The following is a 22,550-nucleotide window of genomic DNA, read 5'->3' as shown; positions in this document are numbered from 1 at the left end:
GTTTGAAGAAGACATCTAAGGCTGTCTATGTGTACATGGACTGCATTTAAGAAAACGGTCTATTATTTCGCGGACTTCTGATAAGCGTTTAATTGCTTTTTGTTTTAAAAAAAATCCGGATGAGTATTCCCTTATCACATGACCTGAATGACAACGGAAGTCAGTAAAAGGAAAAGGAAACTGTTAATACAAGAGCCAATGGGAAGGAAGGCGGGAATTGTGGTGTTTAAATTAGCCAATAGAAGCTGGCCTTCTCCACGCATTGAAGTGGGGGTAGAAGTCACAGTGATTGAAGCGGAAAGGGTACTACATTGAAGACGGATTGTGATAGTTAAATTTAAGTCGATTTGTTGTTCTTCGCGATTTTTTAAATCTTTTTTGTATTACTGATAAAGGTGAGTGACGGAAATATAAAGACTTTTAACATTTATTGAATCTCTTAATGAGTAGAATGGCCGGATGAATTGGGAATTGCTGTTATACGAGGCGTATTTTGGGCCTAGTCTGTCTTTTTGTTTCGGACGTTGTTACTATTTCAGCTTGTCCAGTTCTAACACTATATTTTCAAACGCACGTAAAATATATATCCCCGAGATGTCTTAATAACATTCACGAACCTATTATTAAACGGATCGTGTAGAGAAGGAGAAATATGTTTTGCAACTACTGTGTAACGAGTTACAATGCGACAGTACGTCAACAAAGATCTAGGGTTTATTTGAGATAACATTTCGTATTAGCAGAGGCGTCGTGATTCGTACACGCAGATTAGTTGTATTACCAATGTAATTGACGTTTTAGGTTAAATTTTAAGGCCAAGCTAAAAAGTGACGCACTTTGTGGGGTGTCACGTGTTATTTTCCAAACGTTTAACAAAGTACTTTAACGTTTCGTGGAGCATTTGACATCATCAAGACTTACCGTGGAAATTATAAAGCAAAAATAAGCTAATATATTTCAGACATTTGCCTTTGAATTAAAAATACGGGGTTAAGTGCGTATTTGTTTTGTAATTCATCCAAGGGCGTTAAGTTCAATATAATTACGTATAAAGGCTATGCACCGTGATGAGTGGTAGAAAAGAAGTTCTAACATTTAACTTTGTACAGTCAGTTAAGGAGTAAGTAGGTGAAATAAATACAGCAAAGCAGGGTGGATTCTAGAGTCAGCAGGTAAGTCTTGTGAAGGTGTGTAAGATGTTCCGGTCCTGTTGTGCTGTGGAAGCTGGTTTCATCACAAGCAGTGTGAGGAAAGACAACGAAGGGTTTTCACATTGAGATAGAGTGAAGACAAGTGCGGCAGAATACGAGAAGGGTTATTAAAACAGACAAGGGGGTGAGTTAGAGGCTAAGCAGAAGGATTTTCTGAGTGATCAGAGGTAGCCACTGAAGAAGAGGAGGTATGTGGGTGTGTAGCAGAGGGAGGACATGTTTAATGAGCTGCAGGGTTTTGGATACGTTTGAGCATACTAAGTGAGTTGAAGAGCTTGGGTCATGAACTTGAGTGCACGTGGACTACCTTTCTGTACAAAGGGTGGATCCTGCAGGGAACCTGTCCGAAAGCAGATGCACCAAGGGTCACCCCAGGTTTCAGCACAACACAGGGGGGAATGAGGAGGAGTCGAGAAAAATCTGTGTAGGCAGAGGGGAAAAGACTTTCCTTTCCCGCAGTGATCAAAATGTAAACACTTGCCATTATGTAAGGATTAATGCATGCCACTTTTTATTTACACCTCTCACGCTTGAAGAAGGCTCCACGGTTGAAACGTTGTTTTCTTTCTTCTCTTTTCTAGTGATTCCTGTGTTTAGCTTTGAGCAAACCTTATTTGCCTCAACTAAGCTGCACCAAAGCATGCTCTGCTTTGCATCTTTATTTAAAAAACACAGCGCATAGTCATTTAGTTTGCAGTCAAGTATATGTGAATACTTAATATGTTGTTTAAACTAACATGCATTGTGAAGCAATTGGGTGCTGTACTTAGGGCTGGCAGCAGTACCCGAGGGATGGAGTTGGGAAGCACTCAAACTATAGTGTATTTTTGCTGTGGTTTTATGTCCGTGTCTTCTGCACCCCTCCACAGGTCTCCCAAATGACGGGTTCTAATGAATTCAAGCTGAGCCAGGGCCCTGAGGACAGTACGTCAGCCGTGAAGTTCAGCCCCAGCACCTCCCAGTTCCTGTTGGTTTCCTCATGGGACACCACAGTCCGCCTGTACGATGTTGGCGCCAACTCCATGAGAATGAAGTACCAGCACTTGGCACCTGTGCTCGACTGTGCCTTTTATGTAAGTGATGTGTCAGGAGTGTATCTATAGCACTTTGGCATTCAGCGCATCCACTTTTTTCCATGTCTGGTTTATTAATGTAGATTTGCACTGCCTTGTTAAGTTTAAGTAATGGACAACAGAAACAGTAGTTTATAGCAAATTTTACTAAATATCTTTTTTATTTTCTAGCACCATTGTAAAAATGTAGACCTCTGTACTTTAAAACTGCTTTTTGAAATAAATATTAACTGAAAAGCTAAGTAGTATCTTTCAGTTTTATTTTGAAATTTGCATTAGTTCAGTATTTTGGCAGTGGCGGGCAGCTGTAATGATAGCTTCTGTTTACATTGTCTTATAGGACCCTACGCATGCTTGGAGTGGTGGCCTAGACATGCAGTTGAAAACGCACGATTTAAATACAGATCAAGGTAGGCCTCGAACTGCAAGTAGTCATGGGACCACTCGGTCTTCACCATATGGAAACAGCTTTCTGACTCTGGGGCAGGTTAATCATGTTGTACTGTAGACTGGAGCTGTGATATTCAGTTCTGCTCAGCAGAGTTCCATTATAATTTCATCTTTTAGGTGTATTTAAAAGTGTATAAGCCATTATACTAAATGACCTAGCCCAGTTCTCCTTCCTAGTTTAATACTGTGGAACAGTCTGAATCCAGTCTTTGACAGTGCGGCCCCTGATCTCTTTCCTTACAGAGACAATAGTGGGAACCCACGACGCTCCGATCCGATGTGTGGAATACTGTCCAGAGGTTAATGTCATGGTAACGGGCAGCTGGGATCGGTCTGTCCGGCTCTGGGATCCCCGTACCCCCTGCAATGCTGGCACCTTTTCTCAACCTGAAAAGGTAAATGTGCCGAGACAGTCATATTCCAGAATACTTGTTGCTGGTATCTTTATTTTACTTGGTGTGTGAAGCATTTGCTTTGTTATATAAATTATAGTTCTTTTAATGTTGCAGCAATAACTCCTAACGTCTTCCTATACCCACAATGACTGTACTCCAACACCACCACATACACGACAACTGAATGTAAGCCAAAATTGTACTTAAAACTGTACTAGTTGTAATATTTATTAATCACCGTACTATTTTTGCTCTGTTCCCCAAATTACTTTGCACTGTTTTTGTCCTGTTGTGTTCTTTTCTCTGTTTCCTATTTGCATAGTTTTGATTACGCTATGTTATTACACTGTTATTGTGTTACTGTCTATTGTCTTATCTTCTGTTCTATTTATATACTGCACCTGAGTGACTAATGAGAAACACTTTTCACTATACTATGTACCTGTGTAAGTATAATGACAAAGTTGAATGAATTAATTGAGATTCTATGAGTCTCAACCATTTAAGGTCTTGCTTAGAGTACAGTGGAGTCCTATAGTCCCCATGTTCACGGATTCAAGCTTTGGTTGTGCCTTTAATTTTAGTGTATGGATTTCCCAAGGAATGGTGCAATATTGGCTGAATGTGTGGGGTTGAGATGGCAAAGTTACTTGCATTTCTGCAGAATAATGATCACTGGGACTTGCTTGACACCTATGGGTTTTTTGCATGTCGTGCCTATGATCGATGACTGCTGCAAGACATTGTGGAGCTTTAAGAGTTAAATGGTGAGTCAGTAGTGACAGGGAAGAGGATTTACAGTGTCCTTGTAGAGGGGTTATATTGCCATGCTGAGTTGATCAAAAATTGGGAATTCCAGTTTGGAAAGATATTAATTTCAAACGTAGTAAAAAAAAAGTGTAATAGCTGAAAGTGAATTAATTTTGTTGTTGATGGGGGAGTTTATATTGAGTTATGCTGACACTTTAATGGGGCTGAGGTTTTAAGCCCAGTTCACAGCAGTGATTCCTAATTATTCTTCTGGTAGCATCAGAAATCTTCCAAATAGACATCTTACGTAATCAGTTTTATTTTATTCAGATGGTGTTTTTGCAGAGGTGTTTGTTTACTGTATATGTAAAGTGGGCCATTGTAAGTGCCTTAAATCAAGTGGTTCTTAATTGCAAAGAAAATGTTGACTTCAGATTTTTTAAAAGTATGCATTGTTTGTCACAAACAATTCAACTACCAGAGCCAATATCAGCATACCATTAAAATATTTTAATATTCCAGATTTCAGCGTACTTGCTCAAGCCTTCTTCATAAATACATCAGAAGTTAAATCCAGGTTTAACAGCTTTGTAATATGTTACAAATACTGATGTTTCATGACATTTCCTTTAATATTATGCCTGCTGCTATTTCTTTACAATTCTCCTGTCCACACTGTATGGCATGGACACTGTTGTTCCTGAAATTTCTTCTGTTATTAGTTTCTCCAGAAGTGACTCTCACCGATGGGAACTCTATCAGTTGTTGGCTGCTCCTTTCAGGGCTGCCTGCTGGGGTGTGCTGTGCAGTGTTGGTGTTTGTGGACATACATTAATCAAGAAAATCAAAATATTTTTAAAGTAGAATAAGTCTTCATAAGTAGAATACTGTTTGCAGTAGTCTCTGTCTTGTAATGCATAGTGTCAAAAGGAATAGAATTATTTGAAAAATCGTAACCTTATCATCTATAAGCTTCTTGTGTAAATTTCGCAACATTGTGTTCTGGAGTAAACTCGGAGCAGAGGCACGTCTGTGCATCTTGATTCCAGAAGATCAATACTATAAATTGATACATTTTTGTCATCAGTAGTAGGAGTGGAACGATGACAACTTGCCAAATTAAAGACATTTGATTAATGCATGCAGTCTACAACTTCCAACTCCAAACAACCGCATGAGATCAAATACACCTCGATAGAGAAACATCTTTTTTCATTCTACATCATGCAAATTGGTCTTTATAAGGTGGAGGAGAAATGTCAAGTGTGCCTTTTTCAAAGGGTTTGCTGCGCAAGAGTATCTTGGGTTACCATTTTATCAGAGGGAGTTTGGTGTAGGGCCTAGCTGCTTCCACATAGGTGTTTGGTACCTCACGTGTGATGTACTGACATGACCTTTCCATGCTAGTAGAATTTCAGATGTGAATTGACTAGTGCTATTAAAACAAGGTGCTTTGATCATCCTCTGGATTTCCATATTTCTAAAAACTTTCCTAATACTCCTCTTATCTGATAGACTATCTGTATTTTAGGTCTTGCATATACTTCTGGAATTCTGGTATTTGTGCTTGTGTAGGACTGTAGATTTATGTGGCAAGCACATGCTTCTGCCAGCTATTGCCTGAAAAATGTTACTAGTTGCTACTATTGATTTAAACCAGTGCACTGGATTCACACAAGCTTGGGAGAGTTTCAAATTTAAAATAAAGCTTTGTGAATATTAAATAGATCTTAATTATACACTTGATCTTGTTTACAGAGCATCTTAATTTTTTCCAGTGCTAGAAATAGTTCCCTGCCCCCAGACGCTTTAAAACCATTGTCTTGTATAGGAAAATACTTACGGATATTGCATGCAGTCTGACTTTTAATGTGCTTTGGGAGGTTGGGGACTTCCTGGTATAGGAAAAAATACAGATACTCTTAAAAGGGCTTCTGTCTGTACATATACTAGGGTTTTGTCCAAGAATGACGTTCTTCATTCTCTGGATCCTGTACTATAAGCAGATCCAGAGATCTGGTTATTTCAACCACAGTGTGAAACTGCTCATGTGACCCATTTATGGTGCTAGTGCAAAAGCAGCTGTTACAGGACTTAGATCAATTTGCACTTTAGTTCTTTACAAAGGGAATCCAGTTATACTCAACTTTATTGCTGAGCATATTTGGTGTTCCACCATGAAAGAAATGTGTAGATGTGTAAATTCAGTAACCTTTTGTAAATGGCGATTTCTACACTCATGAACAACTTTCAGAGCAGTGCATATCTCATTATTCGGCCACTTTCTTGCAATTGTAATGGCCTCATCAGTACACTCGAAGATGTTTGTGTTGAAATATGAGGGTGTGGGTGCTATATTGCGTTGTTTCTGATTGTGCCACCAGCAGGTTCAAACTGGCACTTGGTTAAATTTGTCAGGTGCCAATATGCTGTTCTGTAAAGATGTGATCTTGTCCTGTGTAGCATTCAGTTCTTTTGTTAGCCAATAGCAGGCAATGATAATTTAATCAGCCTGCCTCTGTATAATTATAATTGTCCTGCTAATTGATGCATTTTTCAATCCTTCCTCCCTAAAAAATATCATGCAAGCTTTGTTTTTGATATTGGGAAGTATTTGGTTCTCGGGATGAACAGTGCCTTAGACAATTATTCTTGTCTTAAATGATAATACCAGTAACCGTTTTTTTAATGAGGTATAAGCCAAGAAATTCAATCTAGGGGTGATATAGACATGCTTAAATGCACTAAAGTTTACTGGAAAAAATGCACTTGCTGGGGAAAAAATACGGCAAAAATACCTAAACTAACATGAATGTAAAATTGGTGTTATACTGTAGTGTATTGCAGGTGCATTTTCAGGCTTACATATGCGCCATCAACTGTCCATAAATCAAAATAGGTTTGTATCCAGACAGTGCTAGGACAGTCTTCACAAGCCATTTTTCCATTGAGAGATTTTTGGGGTCAAATAAAGTCTGTTGGATTGCTTTGTACATTTTAAATATCCTTCTTTACTAAACAGACAATTTGTTTTCTATTCCTATTTAGTTATGTGTTTAACATGGATTTAAAATGTCTACTTTCAGGTTAATTGATAAATTGAAAGGTTGCTCTTTCATTTTGGTGCTTTTAAAAAAGACAAAACTGAGTGATAGAATGATGTCGCTCCTATGAATGGTCACTTGTATATTTGCATCATCCTTTGCAAATAAATTCCAGCAAAAGGCTAAAGAAAATGTCCTTTCTTTCATGGAAAACAATAGGAGCAGAGTAATTTAACATGACTACGAGGATGTATTTCAGTTTCACCATTGCTGACAATAGGGGCATTATTACCTTGAACATGCAAATAAGAACATCAGGTTCCGTACACTTAACAGTCCTGTTTTTCTGAGCAAAGTGAAACCAGTAAGCCTCACTTTTTGGAAATGTTACTTTGTGTCTTTCCTTGGCATCCATGAATCTCTAAAACTGAGATGGCCAAGCTCAGTCCTGGGGAGCTTTTCTTCAGCAGCTTCAGTGGGTAACCCTTAAAACAATACCAAAGTACTTGGTACAATTGTGATGTGACTGCTTTAATTGTTCAATTAAGCATTTTAGAGGCACTTTGAAATGAAAGTTCCACTATGCAATTCCAGTCTTGTCCCTTAATGCCCCGATAGATCCAGTTAAATCAATCGAGCCTCACATATTCTAACTATAGAAATTGTCAGGGTGATTTTGCAAGATCTGCTGTATTGCGGTTCTTCAGGACCGGGGTTGGCCCTCCTTTGTTCTTAAGCATGCCTTATAAATAAGAAAATAAGTGGTGGCAGCTGTATGATTTCTTAGGTCTTTATCTACTGGAGGGTAGGCTCTTTGCCCTAAGTGTTAATGGCAACATTACACTGCTGAAAGTGTGTAATATGGCACAGATTATTCTTGACCCAATTTCAGTGAAATCTGTGTGTTCAGGATAAATGGATTGCATTAGATAACGGCTGTGATTTATGGCAGACTTTGGCATGAGCGAGGTAAAGGGATGAATTTGTGACAGATTGTAGAGCAAGCGACAGCCCCTGTGAATGAAGCTGTTTATTAGTTCCGCAGGGTTCATTATGTCATCAGTTTTTGTAATACTTCACTGGATGGATGTTTGCACACCATCGACTTGCAAGAATCTGCATGACCTGTCAGCTTTGGTGCTTGATTTACAATGTGAGAAGGGCAGAAGAGACCATTTAGCATGAAAGCTCCGGCTGACAACCAATATTTATAAAGAATTGCTTGTGTTATGTATTGCCTAAATGGTGGGTATGAATTACAATTTTTAATAGCAGGGCAATCGAAATGATTTGGAGTAGTTAAGCTGAAAAAGACAGCACCTGGCATTGCAGTGAAGATTTGTTGAGATGTGCTGTGCTTCAGGATTCAGCAAGCCAATGTGAAAAGCAAGCACAGCATGCTTTGTGGGATGGTTTATGACTGGAATATCAGCAACAGAATATAAAGAAAATTGAATATGCAGCCTTGAATGTATTTTTACTATTAAAATGTTTAAAAGCTAAATATTTCACGATCATAGGAGCTGTCCTCTGAAATGGAACTTTTTTTGTATGGATGTAGAACTTGGTAGCCATCATTTGGAAATTATATATCTAATATAGTTTTAAAACCTTGGCATTAATAATGCATACCTATTGAGTTATCTAGCCATCTTCAAAATTCTAAGCGCAACATTTCTTCCTTTCTCCAGGTCTACACGTTGTCTGTGGCAGGAGATCGGTTGATTGTGGGAACAGCCGGGCGGAGAGTCCTTGTGTGGGACCTTAGGAACATGGGTTATGTGCAGCAGAGGAGGGAGTCGAGTCTGAAATACCAAACCCGCTGTATCCGGGCTTTCCCCAACAAGCAGGTGAAGACTGAGACTTTGTGTCTTTAATGCTATGTCAGGTTTCTGACTTCTGTGTAATTCAGACATTTCAGATAACAAAAACTGCTATAACATAAAGATGTTTTTTTTTTTTAATTCATTCCTGAAAACAATGAACATTTATTCTTTGGTATCTTAAAATATCCATTTAACTTAATCTCTAAGGTCAAGTGTTTTGGAAGCCTTGCAATAGGTCCAGTCTTCTCTATGCATGTCTCTTAAAGCCCAGTTTTTCAGTTTTTCTGGATTTAGGGATTTTGCCATTTTCTGAGAGAGCAGTGGTGACATGGTGATACTTCTGTTTTAGGGCTACGTGCTGAGCTCGATTGAAGGTCGGGTTGCAGTGGAGTACCTGGACCCCAGCCCAGAGGTGCAGAAGAAGAAATATGCTTTTAAATGCCACAGGTTAAAGGAAAATGGCATTGAGCAGGTTTACCCGGTCAATGCTATCTCGTTCCACAGTGTGCACAACACTTTTGCCACAGGTATGTACACTGCTTGGGGATGAACTTGTGCCTAACTTCAAATGAAGGTAGAATTCATATAGGGTTAAAGAAGTAGGTTAATTAAGCTTTTGGCTCCAATCTTTTAAAGCATTCTAAGGTTTTATTGCATTTTGTCTAGTTTTTATTCTTAGCTTTTTGTTCTATATTAGATAATCCTGACTTGCCATACATTACAAAATGTCATCTGATTTTCAGTGCTTAATATTGAGCCGAAACTTGAAACTGTCGTGGTACGGAATGCACATTAGTGCCTGAACACGGAATCAGTTGCAGTTAGACGTCTTGATATTTGCAGTTTTTGGCATTGTGAATCCAGTCCTTCAACTACCAGCGCATTGAACAATCCCTTAACACTGGCCGGTGACTTGTGAAAGATTTAAAAAAAATGTAGTGTCCCCCTTTTTTACAAAAGATAGAATGTGCACATTTTAAGTTCTCTTACATTTAAGTAAAGTAAAAGTTGAACTGCTGTTTTTCAGGGGGCTCTGATGGGTTTGTGAATATCTGGGATCCCTTTAATAAGAAGCGTTTGTGCCAGTTTCACCGCTACCCTACCAGCATCTCCTCTCTGGCATTCAGTAATGATGGCACCACTCTGGCCATTGCCTCTTCCTACATGCACGAGCAGGGCGACATCGAGCACCCTGAAGATGCCGTCTATATCCGCCAGGTCACAGACGCCGAGACAAAGCCCAAGTGAGTTTCTTTTGCCAAGGCGATTTCTTTTAATCCCTTTGCCAGCTATCTGTTTATTAATTTTTCTAATTCCATGAATAGAATTATTGATATGGGTAAAGTGCAGCTGCCACTGCAGTCAGTACCGATTTTTATCTTGCGCTCTCCTGAGGTTCAATATCCGCTGGTTGATAGACGTCTGACAGATAAAATATGCCTACTTTTGATTTTTTTTCTCTTGTTTTGTTCTGTGCAGAATGTCAAATTCTCATTCTGTCTCCCAGACGTCATGGGAACATGGTCTATTTAACTCTGTTGTCTAATGAGTTCTTATTGTCACTCTGTCTTCGAGCAAATTATAACTCATTGTAAATCAAATGAAAAGCCAAAGAGGAGTTGTTGACAAATTTAAAATCAACTTAAAATACAGCATGGTCGCATATTTCATACAAGAAATTGTCCTTTTCTATAATATTTTCTCTCATGGGTTTTTAAAGATATTGAAATCTACAAGATCCCTATACATGTGTGGATTGTATTGCTTAACATTTGGGATATCCCTGTAAGAGAGTGTTTAACAGTACTATATTTTGTACTGTTTTTTCCAGATAAAGCCCAACAGAGTTCTTAAGGCTTAGGTAGCTGAACCAATCGAAGATGTAGACAGTAACTTTTGTAAAGGTTAGGTTTCTTAATGATGGACCTCAAGGAACTGAAAGGTATTACAGATGAGCACTGGGGCAAGTGAGTTGCTAACACCCCACCTTAACCTGATTTCTAATGAATGGAGAACGTAGCCATTGATGAGGTTCAGTTGAGATTTGGGGAAATGAACCATTTTGCATAATTGTATAAATATATATATTTTTAATTCTTTAGGCAGTTTTTGTTGCTCTTTATTGCAGTGCATTTTATTAGGGACCAAACATTCTTCTTTTTAACATCAGTTTGAAGAGAAGGCTCACCAGTGTTAGTATAGTTGTATGTATATGTACATAAAGCAAACTAAATATTTACATTAAAATTGTCATAGTTAAGGGACTAGTGGATGAGGTTTGGAGGCCAGTTCTTGAACTTTAATAAGCCACACATTGTAAATAGTTTTTTTTGTTTTTTTTTACAGAAGATTAAAAGCTACATGCCCTTAGTATCTGATTAGTGGGGGGCGGGGGGGATATTGCTTATGCTCAAGCAGTGGTCAGGCTAAAGTATTTTACATAATTATAGTCCAGGACGTCTTTTGTGGACATTTCCATTTCTCCTGTTCAATTCACAAGGAGGGTATGGATTGCCTGTTATGCATAAGTATTCAACAGATTGGTTTCTAGAAGATGGCCTCAGAAGTGGTTTCAGCTTCTGAAGTAAGACTGATTTATCAGAAAATATAAAGCTTTAGTAGTCAGCCTTGACGTGATTTCATAACTTCAGCAATTCTCTATTAGTAAGGGTTCCCAGAGGTGGGTGGCAGGGATGAGTATGTAATATGCTGACAAAATGCAGAGCTATGAATCTGCTTTTGAAAATTTTAAAGCAATTGCAATGCATTAAGACAGGCAACTCTCAGGACCTGTTTCTGTCTTTAACTGAATTTGAGAAAACTGTAACTAGGTTTTGATGCAGCCTTGTCATTTGTAACCTATACAGTCTTTCATTTATTGACTATAATGGTCAAAAGCTGGTTTGAGCTAAACAGATTTTTTGTGATTCTGCTTTATGTCACCAGAAAATGGGGACTGCATACATATAAATAGCACTCTGTTGGGCGCCTCAGAGGGGCGGTTTTCAGCCATTTCGTCATTGCTGTAACCATTTATCTTTATTGGAACCTAAAAAGATGCTCTTAAAAATGCATACATTTACAAAGCTCATTTTTATTGTTGTTAATCTGAATAGGCTTTTAATGGGATAAAGAGATTTCTCTTGGATAATCCTTTTAGAAAATGTTTATCAAACAGGTAATGATACTACAGAAGTTCTCAAACTGGGGATGTGGGAAGCTCAAGGAAAAGTCTTTGTTCTGCATAGTAGTACAGCTATTCCATGGCTATCAGTATCTTGAAAGCAGCTCTTACTGCTGCTGGATTCTAGATGGTCCTATGCATTTGAAAGTGTTTGCATGCTGTTGATGAAGATTGGCATTATGAGCTTTAACCGTTTGTTCTTTGCTATGAGACTCTGAATCCATCCTAGGTTTTGTTTACACTAAAGAAGTTTTATCCTGTTGAAAATTATTTTAATCTTGTTTTAGTTTATTAGACGTTCTTGAGATTTCTCTAAATTTTAAAATTTCCTTAGTTTTTCCTAGATTGTTTTTTAGACAGTTTGCTTGAAAAACAGAATCAACTATGCAAAATATTAATGATAAATACAAAGTCAAGGGAAAGCCTAAGTAAAAAAAAAACTCCTTTGTAGAAAAAATATTACTCATCAAATGTCTCAGTAAAGTGCTTCAGTTCTAACTCCATTTGGGTTTCCTGATTTCTTGATGGTACTCATGTCCTTGCTTTTGCCATTTATTGTAGAACGTTATCTTGAGAGTGAAGAATCCTTTGTATACCAATCATATACACAACTACCCTTATCTCATTTGGAACAGTTACCTGATGAAAGCTAATCACTGTACATAAGGTGACTGCTCTACATCTTTTAGTCAGTGAGTCGGGTGCTTTAGATTGGCTTGATTTTAATAAGGAATGCTGACCGCAAAAAGAAAAGTGTGCCTGAAAGAAAGAACAGCTATTTTTTTAGCTTTATTCCAGGAAGAAAAATATAGGTCATGTATGGTGCCTGCAAAATCAGTAAATTCTCCTAAAGCAACTGGGTCTTTAGGAGCAGCGGGATCACTCAATTCCTGTAGCTATTTTAAGGTAGTTGCTACACCTAATTATGGTAAAAAAATTTATCCCGCATTAAGACTTTCATTACTTTTGATTATGATCTCTTACTTGCTGTTTAAGTATTTACTTTTCGTATCAAATTGAGTGGTAGTTTAGATATATCTTCACTTTAAATGTATTGATTGTTCTCCTTATGTTTGCTGAAAATATAGCTCTAAATATACACTGAAAGACCTTAAGACTTACACTTTTGGACTCTATCAAGATGGTTTTCTTGGCACATCACAAAACTGGCATGTGGAAAAAATGTTTCATGGGTTGATCTGGAAGAACCTTCTTTGTCTTTAGTAGAAAACACTAAATTTAAACAACATGCTCTGAGTTTCTCCTTTGAGTTGTCAATTTAGAACCTTTCATTGAGAATGACGTGTTGGGTTTAAGTATTGAAGCCATTGTAAAAATCAGAGCCCCTCTGTAACCTATGAAAGTGATATTCACCACAGACATGGTGTCGTCCTGATGAAAATGCCATTTCAAATAGAGCTGCAACTTTAATTTACATGAGGAAGAGTATTGCATCATCACTGTTGGGCATATGCATTGAAATCTTATCTATTACATTAAAGAAAAATAAACATTACATTAAAAAAATGTTCGCAATGTAATCACAATCGATATGTTACACAATTGTTAACCAGCTGGGATGAAGGGTGTGGACTCTGGCATAGACTGTCTATGCTTTCCTCCTGGAAGGTGGTCTTCAAAGAGCAGTTCACTTTCTTCACACTGGGAGTGGAAGAGCGCTGTGATAAAACCACAAGTTCACAGCTGCCCTATCAGCCTCATGGGGCCTGTGGTGATCATCCCTTATTAGCTAAACCAAGCTTACCCACTTCTACTGGGTCTCGGTTAATATTACGGTTGCTTCAGGGCCTTGTGATGGTGAAATTGACCAGAACCATTAATGAGCTGAACCTACATCCGTCTGGCTGGCCAGTTGGAATCTCCCGTCATGTTTACCATGTCTACCTGCTTTTTCTAGTCTTCGACTAAATGAGTGCTGTCGGTGTGCACAGTAGTTGAGATATTTCAGACACTTTAATAAATCTTTCTAATTTAAAACACACCTTTCTGCATATGAAACAGGCTCATAGCATGAGTTTTGAGGGGGAAAAACAGGAAGGATCCCATGACTTGTAAAACGATCAGCATTTTGTTTTTGTGGTACCGTGCAGAATCTTTTCTGTTCAAAAGCTGCAATGCTTAGGAAACCATCGGTTTCCTCAGTCTCATTCTAGTGTTTTTCTCCTCCACAGATCAACATAAACACAGCTCGGAGTGGTCTCGTTCATGCGTCACGCTTTTTTTTACCATCCTGAAGCTTGCATCACTTGGAATATCTGCTGGCATCCAGTTGAGAATCTTGAATATATGTCCTGCTTACATTCTGTGCTTCTTTAGAACCATTCTTTGCTATCCCCGTTTTTCAAAAAGTTTTTTGTTGTATAGAAATGACTGTCTGCCAAACCCGACATTTTAATTGTTTTTTTTCTGTTTTGTATTCTCTTTACACCTATTCTGTCTGTGGAATTTATATGTATAGATTTCTACCTATCCGTACAATACAACATTCTGTTTCAGTGCTCTTATTTTGTGGTGCTGAGGGTCAAATTGATAATTTCAAGCCTCAAAAACCAAATTTCTTCGCAAAACCTCTAAGTGTTACGTCCGTATACGTCTTATGTATTATTTGGCTTTTGTATGTTTTACTGAAACGTACTGGCTCTTTAATGCAACTAATTACCCATACACCTTATCTAAAATGTCATGTTGTACTTGGTCAGTATATATGTAACAGTCACAGTTTTACACAAAAGGAAAATAAATGGTTTTACTTTAATTTTATTTGCATTGGTTTGTGTGATCGTGTGTACGAATAAAAGCTTCAAAATACAAGAAGTGTATAATGATTAATGTTCGGGGTCTAAAACTAGATTTTTTCAACTTGGAAAATGTTGGTCAGATTGTCAGAAGTTTAAGATCAAATAATTCAGAAATATGTGAAAGCCATACAAATCCGAAGTGGCTGTTGCGCAGGGAGCAAAAAGGCTAGACCTCGTTGAATGCTGGTGTGCTATTTGAAAATCTATTGCTGTCAGTTGTACTTGCCCTTTGACTTTGTACTGTGATAAAATCTGAAGGACATCTGTGGGATAGACCATCTGATCTGAATCTGCAATCTGGTGTGGGGGGTGGTCGCTGACCAGTCCTGAATTCACATTTCCCAAAGCTCTTCCATGAGGTTGACTTTTGAATGCAGTTTAAAAAGTTTTCTTCAATACTCAAAAATGACCAGATATCCAAGCAAATATGAGTAGCTGGGCAAGCTTTGTGGGTCTCCTTGTGGTCAGGTATGTTGGTTCAATGTGCTCTGATCTGACTTGTTATATTGGGGTGTTGAAAGTTATTTTTTTAAAAGCCTTTATTTCTGTTTTTAATTGGACATGTCTGTATTTGAAACTTGAGGCAAAAAAATCAATGGTTGTATAAATGCAAAAATAGTTTAACGCATTCTGTTGGTGGGGAGGCATGCCACAATGCATTAATAATTTTTAAAAAAAATAAACTGGCTTATCTATCTGGTTAGCATAATATTGAATTTATGATCCCATTGTGTTTTGGATTAATGGCAGTTATGTCTAGGCCCAGTCACTTTGCTGTTCTGTCTCTGACCCGATCTTGGGGAAGGTTCTTTTAGTATGTGAATTGCTGGGTGTCTTCTCCCTGTTCTTGTCAGAATTTAGTCAATTTCACCTGAATCATGCCATTCAGAATTTCTAACTATCCGGTATTCATTTGGAATACCACAATGTTTTTAATGCATGCAAATATCATTTATCAAAATGATTATCAAAGATTATCAAAATCTTTTCTGTCCAAGAAAAGCTCTCCCCCTTTTCCCCAATTACAAAAATCCTAACTGCTATTTTATAATTTAGAAGCCACTCTATTTTTTAATATATGAATGGGTAATTAATATGTATTTTACCCTTTGAATGTCCTACACTTATTTCTCATCTTTTCTTCGAATTATGGGACTAATACTCCAGAGCTTCTCTTCAACAGTTGTTTGCAGTTGTTTGAAGCCCATTTCCCCCTTTCTCCGAGACTCTTTAGAAAAGAACTGGAAAGATAAGGCCTCAAATTATTCCATTTAAGAGGTACAATTTTTGTAATGGGTCTTGCAGCAGTCTGCAGAAGTGCAGGCAGATTCTTCAATATCCTGGGCATTATTTGCTCGTTTAGTTAAATGATGTTTCTAATTCCCTCATAATTACTTGTAATGAGGCACTCTTTCTCATTTTGATGCGACTTTAGCTTAATATAAAATGGCATTCTTTTTAGGGATAATTACCACTCGTACGCTGGAGAGAGAGAGAGGGGCTGGGGTTTGTTTAGAATATGGCAAATTGGTTTGTTTCCTGTCATCTTGACTTCCAGCAAATTAGAAAATTAAGTTTCTCAGCTGAGCATTAGAACCATTTCAGAAGGTTTTTGTTTCTCCTCCCCCTTTACTTGGTGCATTCACATCTTTTGAAATTATCGGGGCAATTATTTTGGAGGAAAGATTCTCTTCAGAAGTGCTCTTATTAGTTGCATTAAGGTGGAATAATAGGAATAGTCTCTGATTGGTTTGCCCTCAAAGGTAATGTTATTTTTTCAAGATTTTGTTCAGTCGTAGTAATAATCTTGATAAAACAAACATCAAATTGTTCAAATGTATATAAGTATATCTTGACATACTTTCATACTTAATAAAGCACAACTGTTTAAAACCTGATGTGCAAAAAAAGTAGTTATTCTCCTTCTGAAACATGCTTCAATAGAACATTGATCTTTCATTAGTTTCTGCTGTTATGAACACGCAGTATGTTCAGATCCCTCAGCTAACAACAAATAGCTTCTTTTCCTTTTTATTGCATTCTGCATTCTTGTAATTCTTCGAGCAAATACATTTTCTGACAAGTTGACTTTGCAGGTTCAGCTAACCACTGGATTTATCCTGCAGTAAACCTGCTGGTACATTGTTCCTTTAAAGACCCAGCAACAGTTAAGTAATGCTGTGGTCCGGTGGTGAGGGTTTAATTTCTAAGTGCTGAGGTGTTGCAGACAGTTTGGCTCTACATGAGGTTGTTACATGACAATTAAAGAGGAGGGATATGTGCTCCAAGAGGCTGTCACGTACATTTACCAAAACCACAAAAAGGTCTTATGTTTACAGAGTGTACAAATGACCTTCAAGCCAATTCACAGTGTTTAAAGATGGTTTGGCGGATATCCTTGAAAAGGCAGTGCACTCAATTCATTGCTAATACTCTAATAAGCTGATGCTGCTGTTCAAGATCATAATCTCTACATAAATAGAGAAATTTAAGCCATGACTTTTCCCCCCCTCTCTAAATGTCTAACCTATAGGAGGTTAAAAAGGAGCTAGTTCACTACTGTCCTTTATTGAGTGATAAAAATATCCAGTCGGTCACTGTAAATATGAATTGAATGTTAGATTTCATAACCAAATTGGTTTCAAACAGATTTAGAAAATATTTTCAGTTATATGGTGTAGACTGAATAATAATTGTTGTAGTTCATAGGCTTTTAGAATTATGTATCCAAAATGCTTTCTGCATCTAGACTGCTCAAAAATAATCCCATTCCTTCAAATGTATAGTGAATTGTGGATTCTCTCTCAATGAACTGTCAGGCTTTTCCTACGGAGGGCCTGTTCAGTGGGAGCTCCCAGACTCTATATCCAAAGGCTGACCAGTGACATGGAAGACCCAAACAAAGAACAAAAGAATAGTTAGGCATATCCCCAAAGTACTGGTTTTATTACCTTATCGTCTTATCAGGAGGTATGTTTAGATCGTAATTTCCTCTGGAGAATAGCCTGGGAGTTAACTCTGGTGACTGTCATGAACTGAAGGTAAGAGTTAATGACAGACAAGGTCAATCCTGCAGAGAGTGGCTGCGGTGTTCCCAGAGGTTAAATACCACGAGTCAAACAGCCTTTTCAGATGTTGACTAGTTCATCTCCAATTTTAACTATTTTTTTCTTGCAGCCTCCCGTTGTTCTTTCAACAGTTCCCTGGAATTGCTCTAAATCTGTGGTCTATACGTTTATACGTTAAGGAAGCCTTTCTTTCAACATCTTCTAGCAAAACAGTCAGTGCACCCAAATTCCACTGAAACCTGCTTAAAAGCAGCACTACATTTAAAAGGTTTGCATGAAAATGGGAGCTGTGTGCTAGTTTTGGAAAAGGTCCTACTGTTAAGGCCATTCCAATGCCATTTGGCAAGCGTTGAACAGTGACCTGTAAGTTTCTCACTTACAGTGCTGTGAAAAAGTAAGTACACCCCATGAAAAGGTGTGCGTTTTTCAACATATTTGCATGTATAGATATTTGATCTTCATTTCAACAATATTGATAGATAAAGCTGATCTAATTTAACAATGAAATGTGTTCTTTACAATCATTTATTCAACAAAAAAAGTCAGAAATGCAATTGTCTGCTGTGGAAAAAATAAGTACACCCTCTAGCTTCAATAGCTCGGTGTTGCACCCTTTGGCAGAAATCAATTCTTGTAGGTTTTTCATATAATTGTCTATCGGTCTACTACGTCGACATGGAGATATTTTTGCCCACTCCTTCAATTGTGTGATGTTTGAGGGATTTCTTGCATGTACTGCCTGCTTCAAGTCCCCTCACAGCATTTCTATAGGGTGAAGATCTGGGCTTTGACTTGGCCATTCCATAACCCTCCATTTCCCTTTCTTCTTTTTGAGCCATTCTTTTGTGGATTTGCTTGAGTGGTTTTGGTCATTGTCTTGTTGCAAGGTCCACTTATGGTTCAGCTTTTTGATTGATGGCCTCACATTCTCCTCAAGTACTCTCTGGTACAATGTGGAATTCATGGTTTACTCTATGATGGCACACTGGCCCGACCCTGAGCCAGAAAAGCAGCCCCAAACCATAATGCTTCCACCACCATGCTTTACAGTTGGTATGAGGTTCTTTTGGTCAAAGGCAGTTTTTGGTTTTTGCCAAACATGACATCTAGCATTGTGGCCAAACAACTCTACCTTTGTCTTATCCATCCAGAGCACATTGTTCCAATAGTCCTGATCTTCACCTAGGTGTTGTCTGGCAAACTTCAGTCGTGCATCTATATTCTTTTTTGAGAGCAAAGGCTTCTTCCTTCCTGACCTCACATGTAGGGCAAAGTTGTGCAGTCTCTTTCGGATGGTTGACTCATCGACTTTGACATCGACTAAGGCAAGATTTGCCTGGAAACCCCCTGGATGTTATCCTGGGGTTCTTGGAGACTTCCTGCAGCATCTTTCGGTCAGCTCTTGGACTGAATTTGGTGGGACGACCTGGCCTGGATAGATTGTGAGTGGTTTGAAATTTTCTCCATTTGAAGATGATCTTTTGGACAGTGAAATAATTGACTACAAATTGCTGGGAAATGGCTTTAAAACCCTTCCCAGACTCATAGGCATCAACAAGCTTTCTTCTGAGGGCCTCGGAGAGCTCATTTGATCTTGGCACGATGTAGCCACACACCTCAACCAGATCAAACCAGAAGATATGTTTCTTATTTTAATATAAGACAGTGCCCTCCAAGCTACTCTTTAATGATGTTCTAATCATTTGCACCTATTTTGGTGCACCTGATTCTAATTTTAGGCATTTGATGCAATGGTAAACGTAGGGGGGTACTAACTTTTTCCGCACAAAGAAAATGCATTTCTGTTGCTTTAAATAGTACAAATGAGTGCAAAATGTAATTTTTACGTTATTTTTAAAATTAGTTCACCTTTATCAGTATTGTTGAAATGACGATCAAATATCCTTTTGTCCAAAAATGTAAAAAAGACCAACCTTTTCATTTTTGTGTGCTTACTTTTTCATACCATGGTATATGTTTGCAGCAGGAGGATTTCCTCCTGTAATATACAAGAAATTTGAATTTGGTATTTCAGACCAATTTCTTTTTTGGGTCTACCTATCATCAATAATGAGGAATGTTGTGAGGATTGTGGGGTGGGGATGATGAAAAGATTTTCTTTCAGTCCAAAGTATAACTGTCTGCTGCCCTAGCTCCCTCCAGCTATCTGTCTCACAATGAGCAGAACAGACTATCACCTGACAGCTAATTAGGCATTTGTGATTACCCCAGTTGAAAGTAATCCATTGTCTTGGAATAAAAAAAGCACAGGGTCATTTAATTCTGTTTGAAGTGTCACTCAGTAAAACACACCGCTATTTCCACTGCTTTTGTGTGGGTTCTGTCAAGATTTTTTCCCTTTAAATAGTGCTTGAGGCTGATATTTTTATCTGTTGGGTTTTTTTTTTAATAAGGCATGAAGTAAACTTCTCATAGCAATTGTAATTTGGCTACTAAGCGAGGAACATTTTTTGAATTATTGGGTGTGTTATCACTTGTCGTTTCTTTAACATGAGTCTTTTCTAATTAAACCTCCCTTTTCTCTTTCTGAATGCCAAAAAACTGGAAGCGGCTGAAATGCGTGCAACTGCTTTGGTGTAGGAAAGGTAAAAACTGAAGCAGGTATTGTGTGCCTTGCCATTTTATTTTTTCCTACCTAAAGCTCAATGATTTTCTAGTTGTAGTTAATTCAGTTCCCATTAACTCTCACACACTGGGCTCTTTGCTGGTCTTTTCTTTAGTAATCGGCAGTATTTGTGCGTACTTGTTGCCGGGTCCTATCTGCCACCTGCTGCCAGTGCTGTTTCCTGAGTACTGGGTGAGTCTTGAGGAAGGGGCTCGGCTCACACCCTTGCTTCTCTGAATTGATGACTTGTGAATGAAAGGCTCAGTGATGTCTTGTCAGGAAAAAACAAAGTATTCATGCTACCTGCTTGGTGCGGTACAATTGCCTTTCTATTAATAATTGAATTCCCATAACTTATGTCTTATTTTCTCTGGTTGGAATGGATGATCCGAACATGAATAATTTATTGAAAAACCTAAAAAAATTAACCTATTTTGCACGAGGCACCGGTATAGTACCTCTGAAACTAAAACGTCATAGTCGAGTTCACAGTCTCAGCATGTTGTATTATGGCGGGGAATCCATAAATACACCTTATTTTACATAGACAACCAGTACATGCTAATGGCTAACACAAATGAGAAAACTGAAAAATAATTTAGTGGAAGGTGGGGATCCGCAGTTTTGACCACATTGGAAACAGACTTGACTGGCTGCGGTTCAAAGGAACACATGCTTCTTCCATGACACGGGACGGACGCAGTAAAAACACAGCTTTTCCGAGTTGCTAGGGCATTTTCTTCTTCTGCAGATGGGAAAAGCCAGTTGTTTTTGGAATACCTTAGGGTACATGTCATCTTTTTATCTGCAATTGCGAAATAAAAACTATGTACATGCCCATAAAGACTAGCTTGTAGAGGAAAGTGCCATATTAATTGTGTCCTGGCAATTACTGGGATTTTCATTTTTCCCCCTAGCGAAGCATTCCAAGTTAAAGGGCTTGTGTGTGTGTGTGCCTCTAAGCATACAAGTGTGGGGGACCCAATTTTCTCTTTGAAAACACATTTGTAACCATTAGTTGAGTGTTGGGTTTCAAGCGCAGAGTGCCTTTCCACTGGCGGTGTCAGAGTCCCCCCTCCAGCAGCATGTTGGCTGTAGGGGCTGTGGGCTGGAGCCACGCTGTCCCACTGACCATGCATCACGGCAGGCAGGGAGTAACCTGAGCTCAGCCCAGCACCGCCGCTGCCTGCCCCACTGCACCCTGCGCAGCTTCATTCCAGCCCCAGGGATGCTTTTAAAGAGATTTGGCGAGTGAGAAAACATCTCTTCAAAAGAATTGTAGTTACATTAGAAACTAATTAGCAGTGCTCAGGGCTATGGATCCTCTGCCATATTTTACACAGAAAACAATCCATCTCTTAACTGGGCACAGATTGGAATACCACTGCACAATATTCCACAGGCACACACCTTTTCTAAATAAACAGGGAGACGCGGTAGGGGCTAGAAAGTGACAGAAATGCCACAGGTCACCTGGCTTTTCACAGGACAGCTTGTTGGTGACTGATGAGCAAGGGAAAGTAGAAGCAGCACAAGGGAAAACTACACAGGAGTCTGCTCTGATGGAGGGGATAACATTCTTCAGGTGCAAAATAAAAAACAGTTTGCCCCAGAACAAAATTAATGTTTTACTTGGAGCACCTGATTTTCTACGGATATACTCTCTTCTGTCACGTCAGGCTTTTTTTCAGAATGCGTCTATGGGTATTAAGAAAGGTTACATTTGTAAACAAAGACCTGTGCTAAAATTCACTAGATTAAATGCAAATACCCCTTTAAAGCCCATTCATGTTTTTGGAACAATAGTTTCTTTGGTAGTACGTCCTCAATTATTTCAACATGGAAATGTTTGGACAAAATGATGCAAGTTCTAAGCTATAATGGGACTCTGAGATTTAATGAGGCAATTTCTCATTTAAAATTAAAACCTATTTCAAAAAAGTTAAGACGGGCATTAAGAGAGGCTTGAGTTCTGGCTGAAAGGGTATGTAAACTCCTACTGGATATTTGTCCGCCCATGGAGATTTATAACAAGACATAGATCTTATTGGGGGAAAAAGAGGCTTCTCTTGCTGAGAAATACTACAAACAAAAGAAAGCATTT

The 22,550-nt window shown here is 38.4% G+C and overlaps 1 protein-coding gene across 2 annotated transcripts in view; it reads left to right on the top strand.

The window, feature by feature from the left end:
- The first annotated feature begins 249 nt into the window (after nucleotides 1–249).
- Nucleotides 250–22,550, top strand: part of bub3 (BUB3 mitotic checkpoint protein) — a 126,235-nt gene continuing 103,934 nt past the window's right edge. The window contains exons 1-8 of one of the 2 annotated variants that reach the window (XM_015346491.2): nucleotides 251–395; nucleotides 2,081–2,284; nucleotides 2,625–2,694; nucleotides 2,978–3,129; nucleotides 8,615–8,773; nucleotides 9,099–9,276; nucleotides 9,777–9,993; nucleotides 14,126–14,714. In XM_015346491.2, coding sequence (XP_015201977.1) covers nucleotides 2,090–2,284; nucleotides 2,625–2,694; nucleotides 2,978–3,129; nucleotides 8,615–8,773; nucleotides 9,099–9,276; nucleotides 9,777–9,993; nucleotides 14,126–14,135 — 981 coding nt within the window. In that variant the 5' untranslated portion in view covers nucleotides 251–395; nucleotides 2,081–2,089 and the 3' untranslated portion in view covers nucleotides 14,136–14,714. Of the gene's footprint in view, nucleotides 396–2,080; nucleotides 2,285–2,624; nucleotides 2,695–2,977; nucleotides 3,130–8,614; nucleotides 8,774–9,098; nucleotides 9,277–9,776; nucleotides 9,994–14,125; nucleotides 14,715–22,550 lie in introns of those variants that run through there. The other variant, XM_069189007.1, reaches the window with a different exon arrangement.

The sequence above is a fragment of the Lepisosteus oculatus genome, chromosome 4 (genome assembly GCF_040954835.1).
Source record: "Lepisosteus oculatus isolate fLepOcu1 chromosome 4, fLepOcu1.hap2, whole genome shotgun sequence".
In the NCBI taxonomy this organism is placed as follows: domain Eukaryota; kingdom Metazoa; phylum Chordata; class Actinopteri; order Semionotiformes; family Lepisosteidae; genus Lepisosteus; species Lepisosteus oculatus.
The sequence above is the reverse complement of the archived record's forward strand: the minus strand, read 5'-3'. Positions and strand labels throughout refer to the sequence as shown.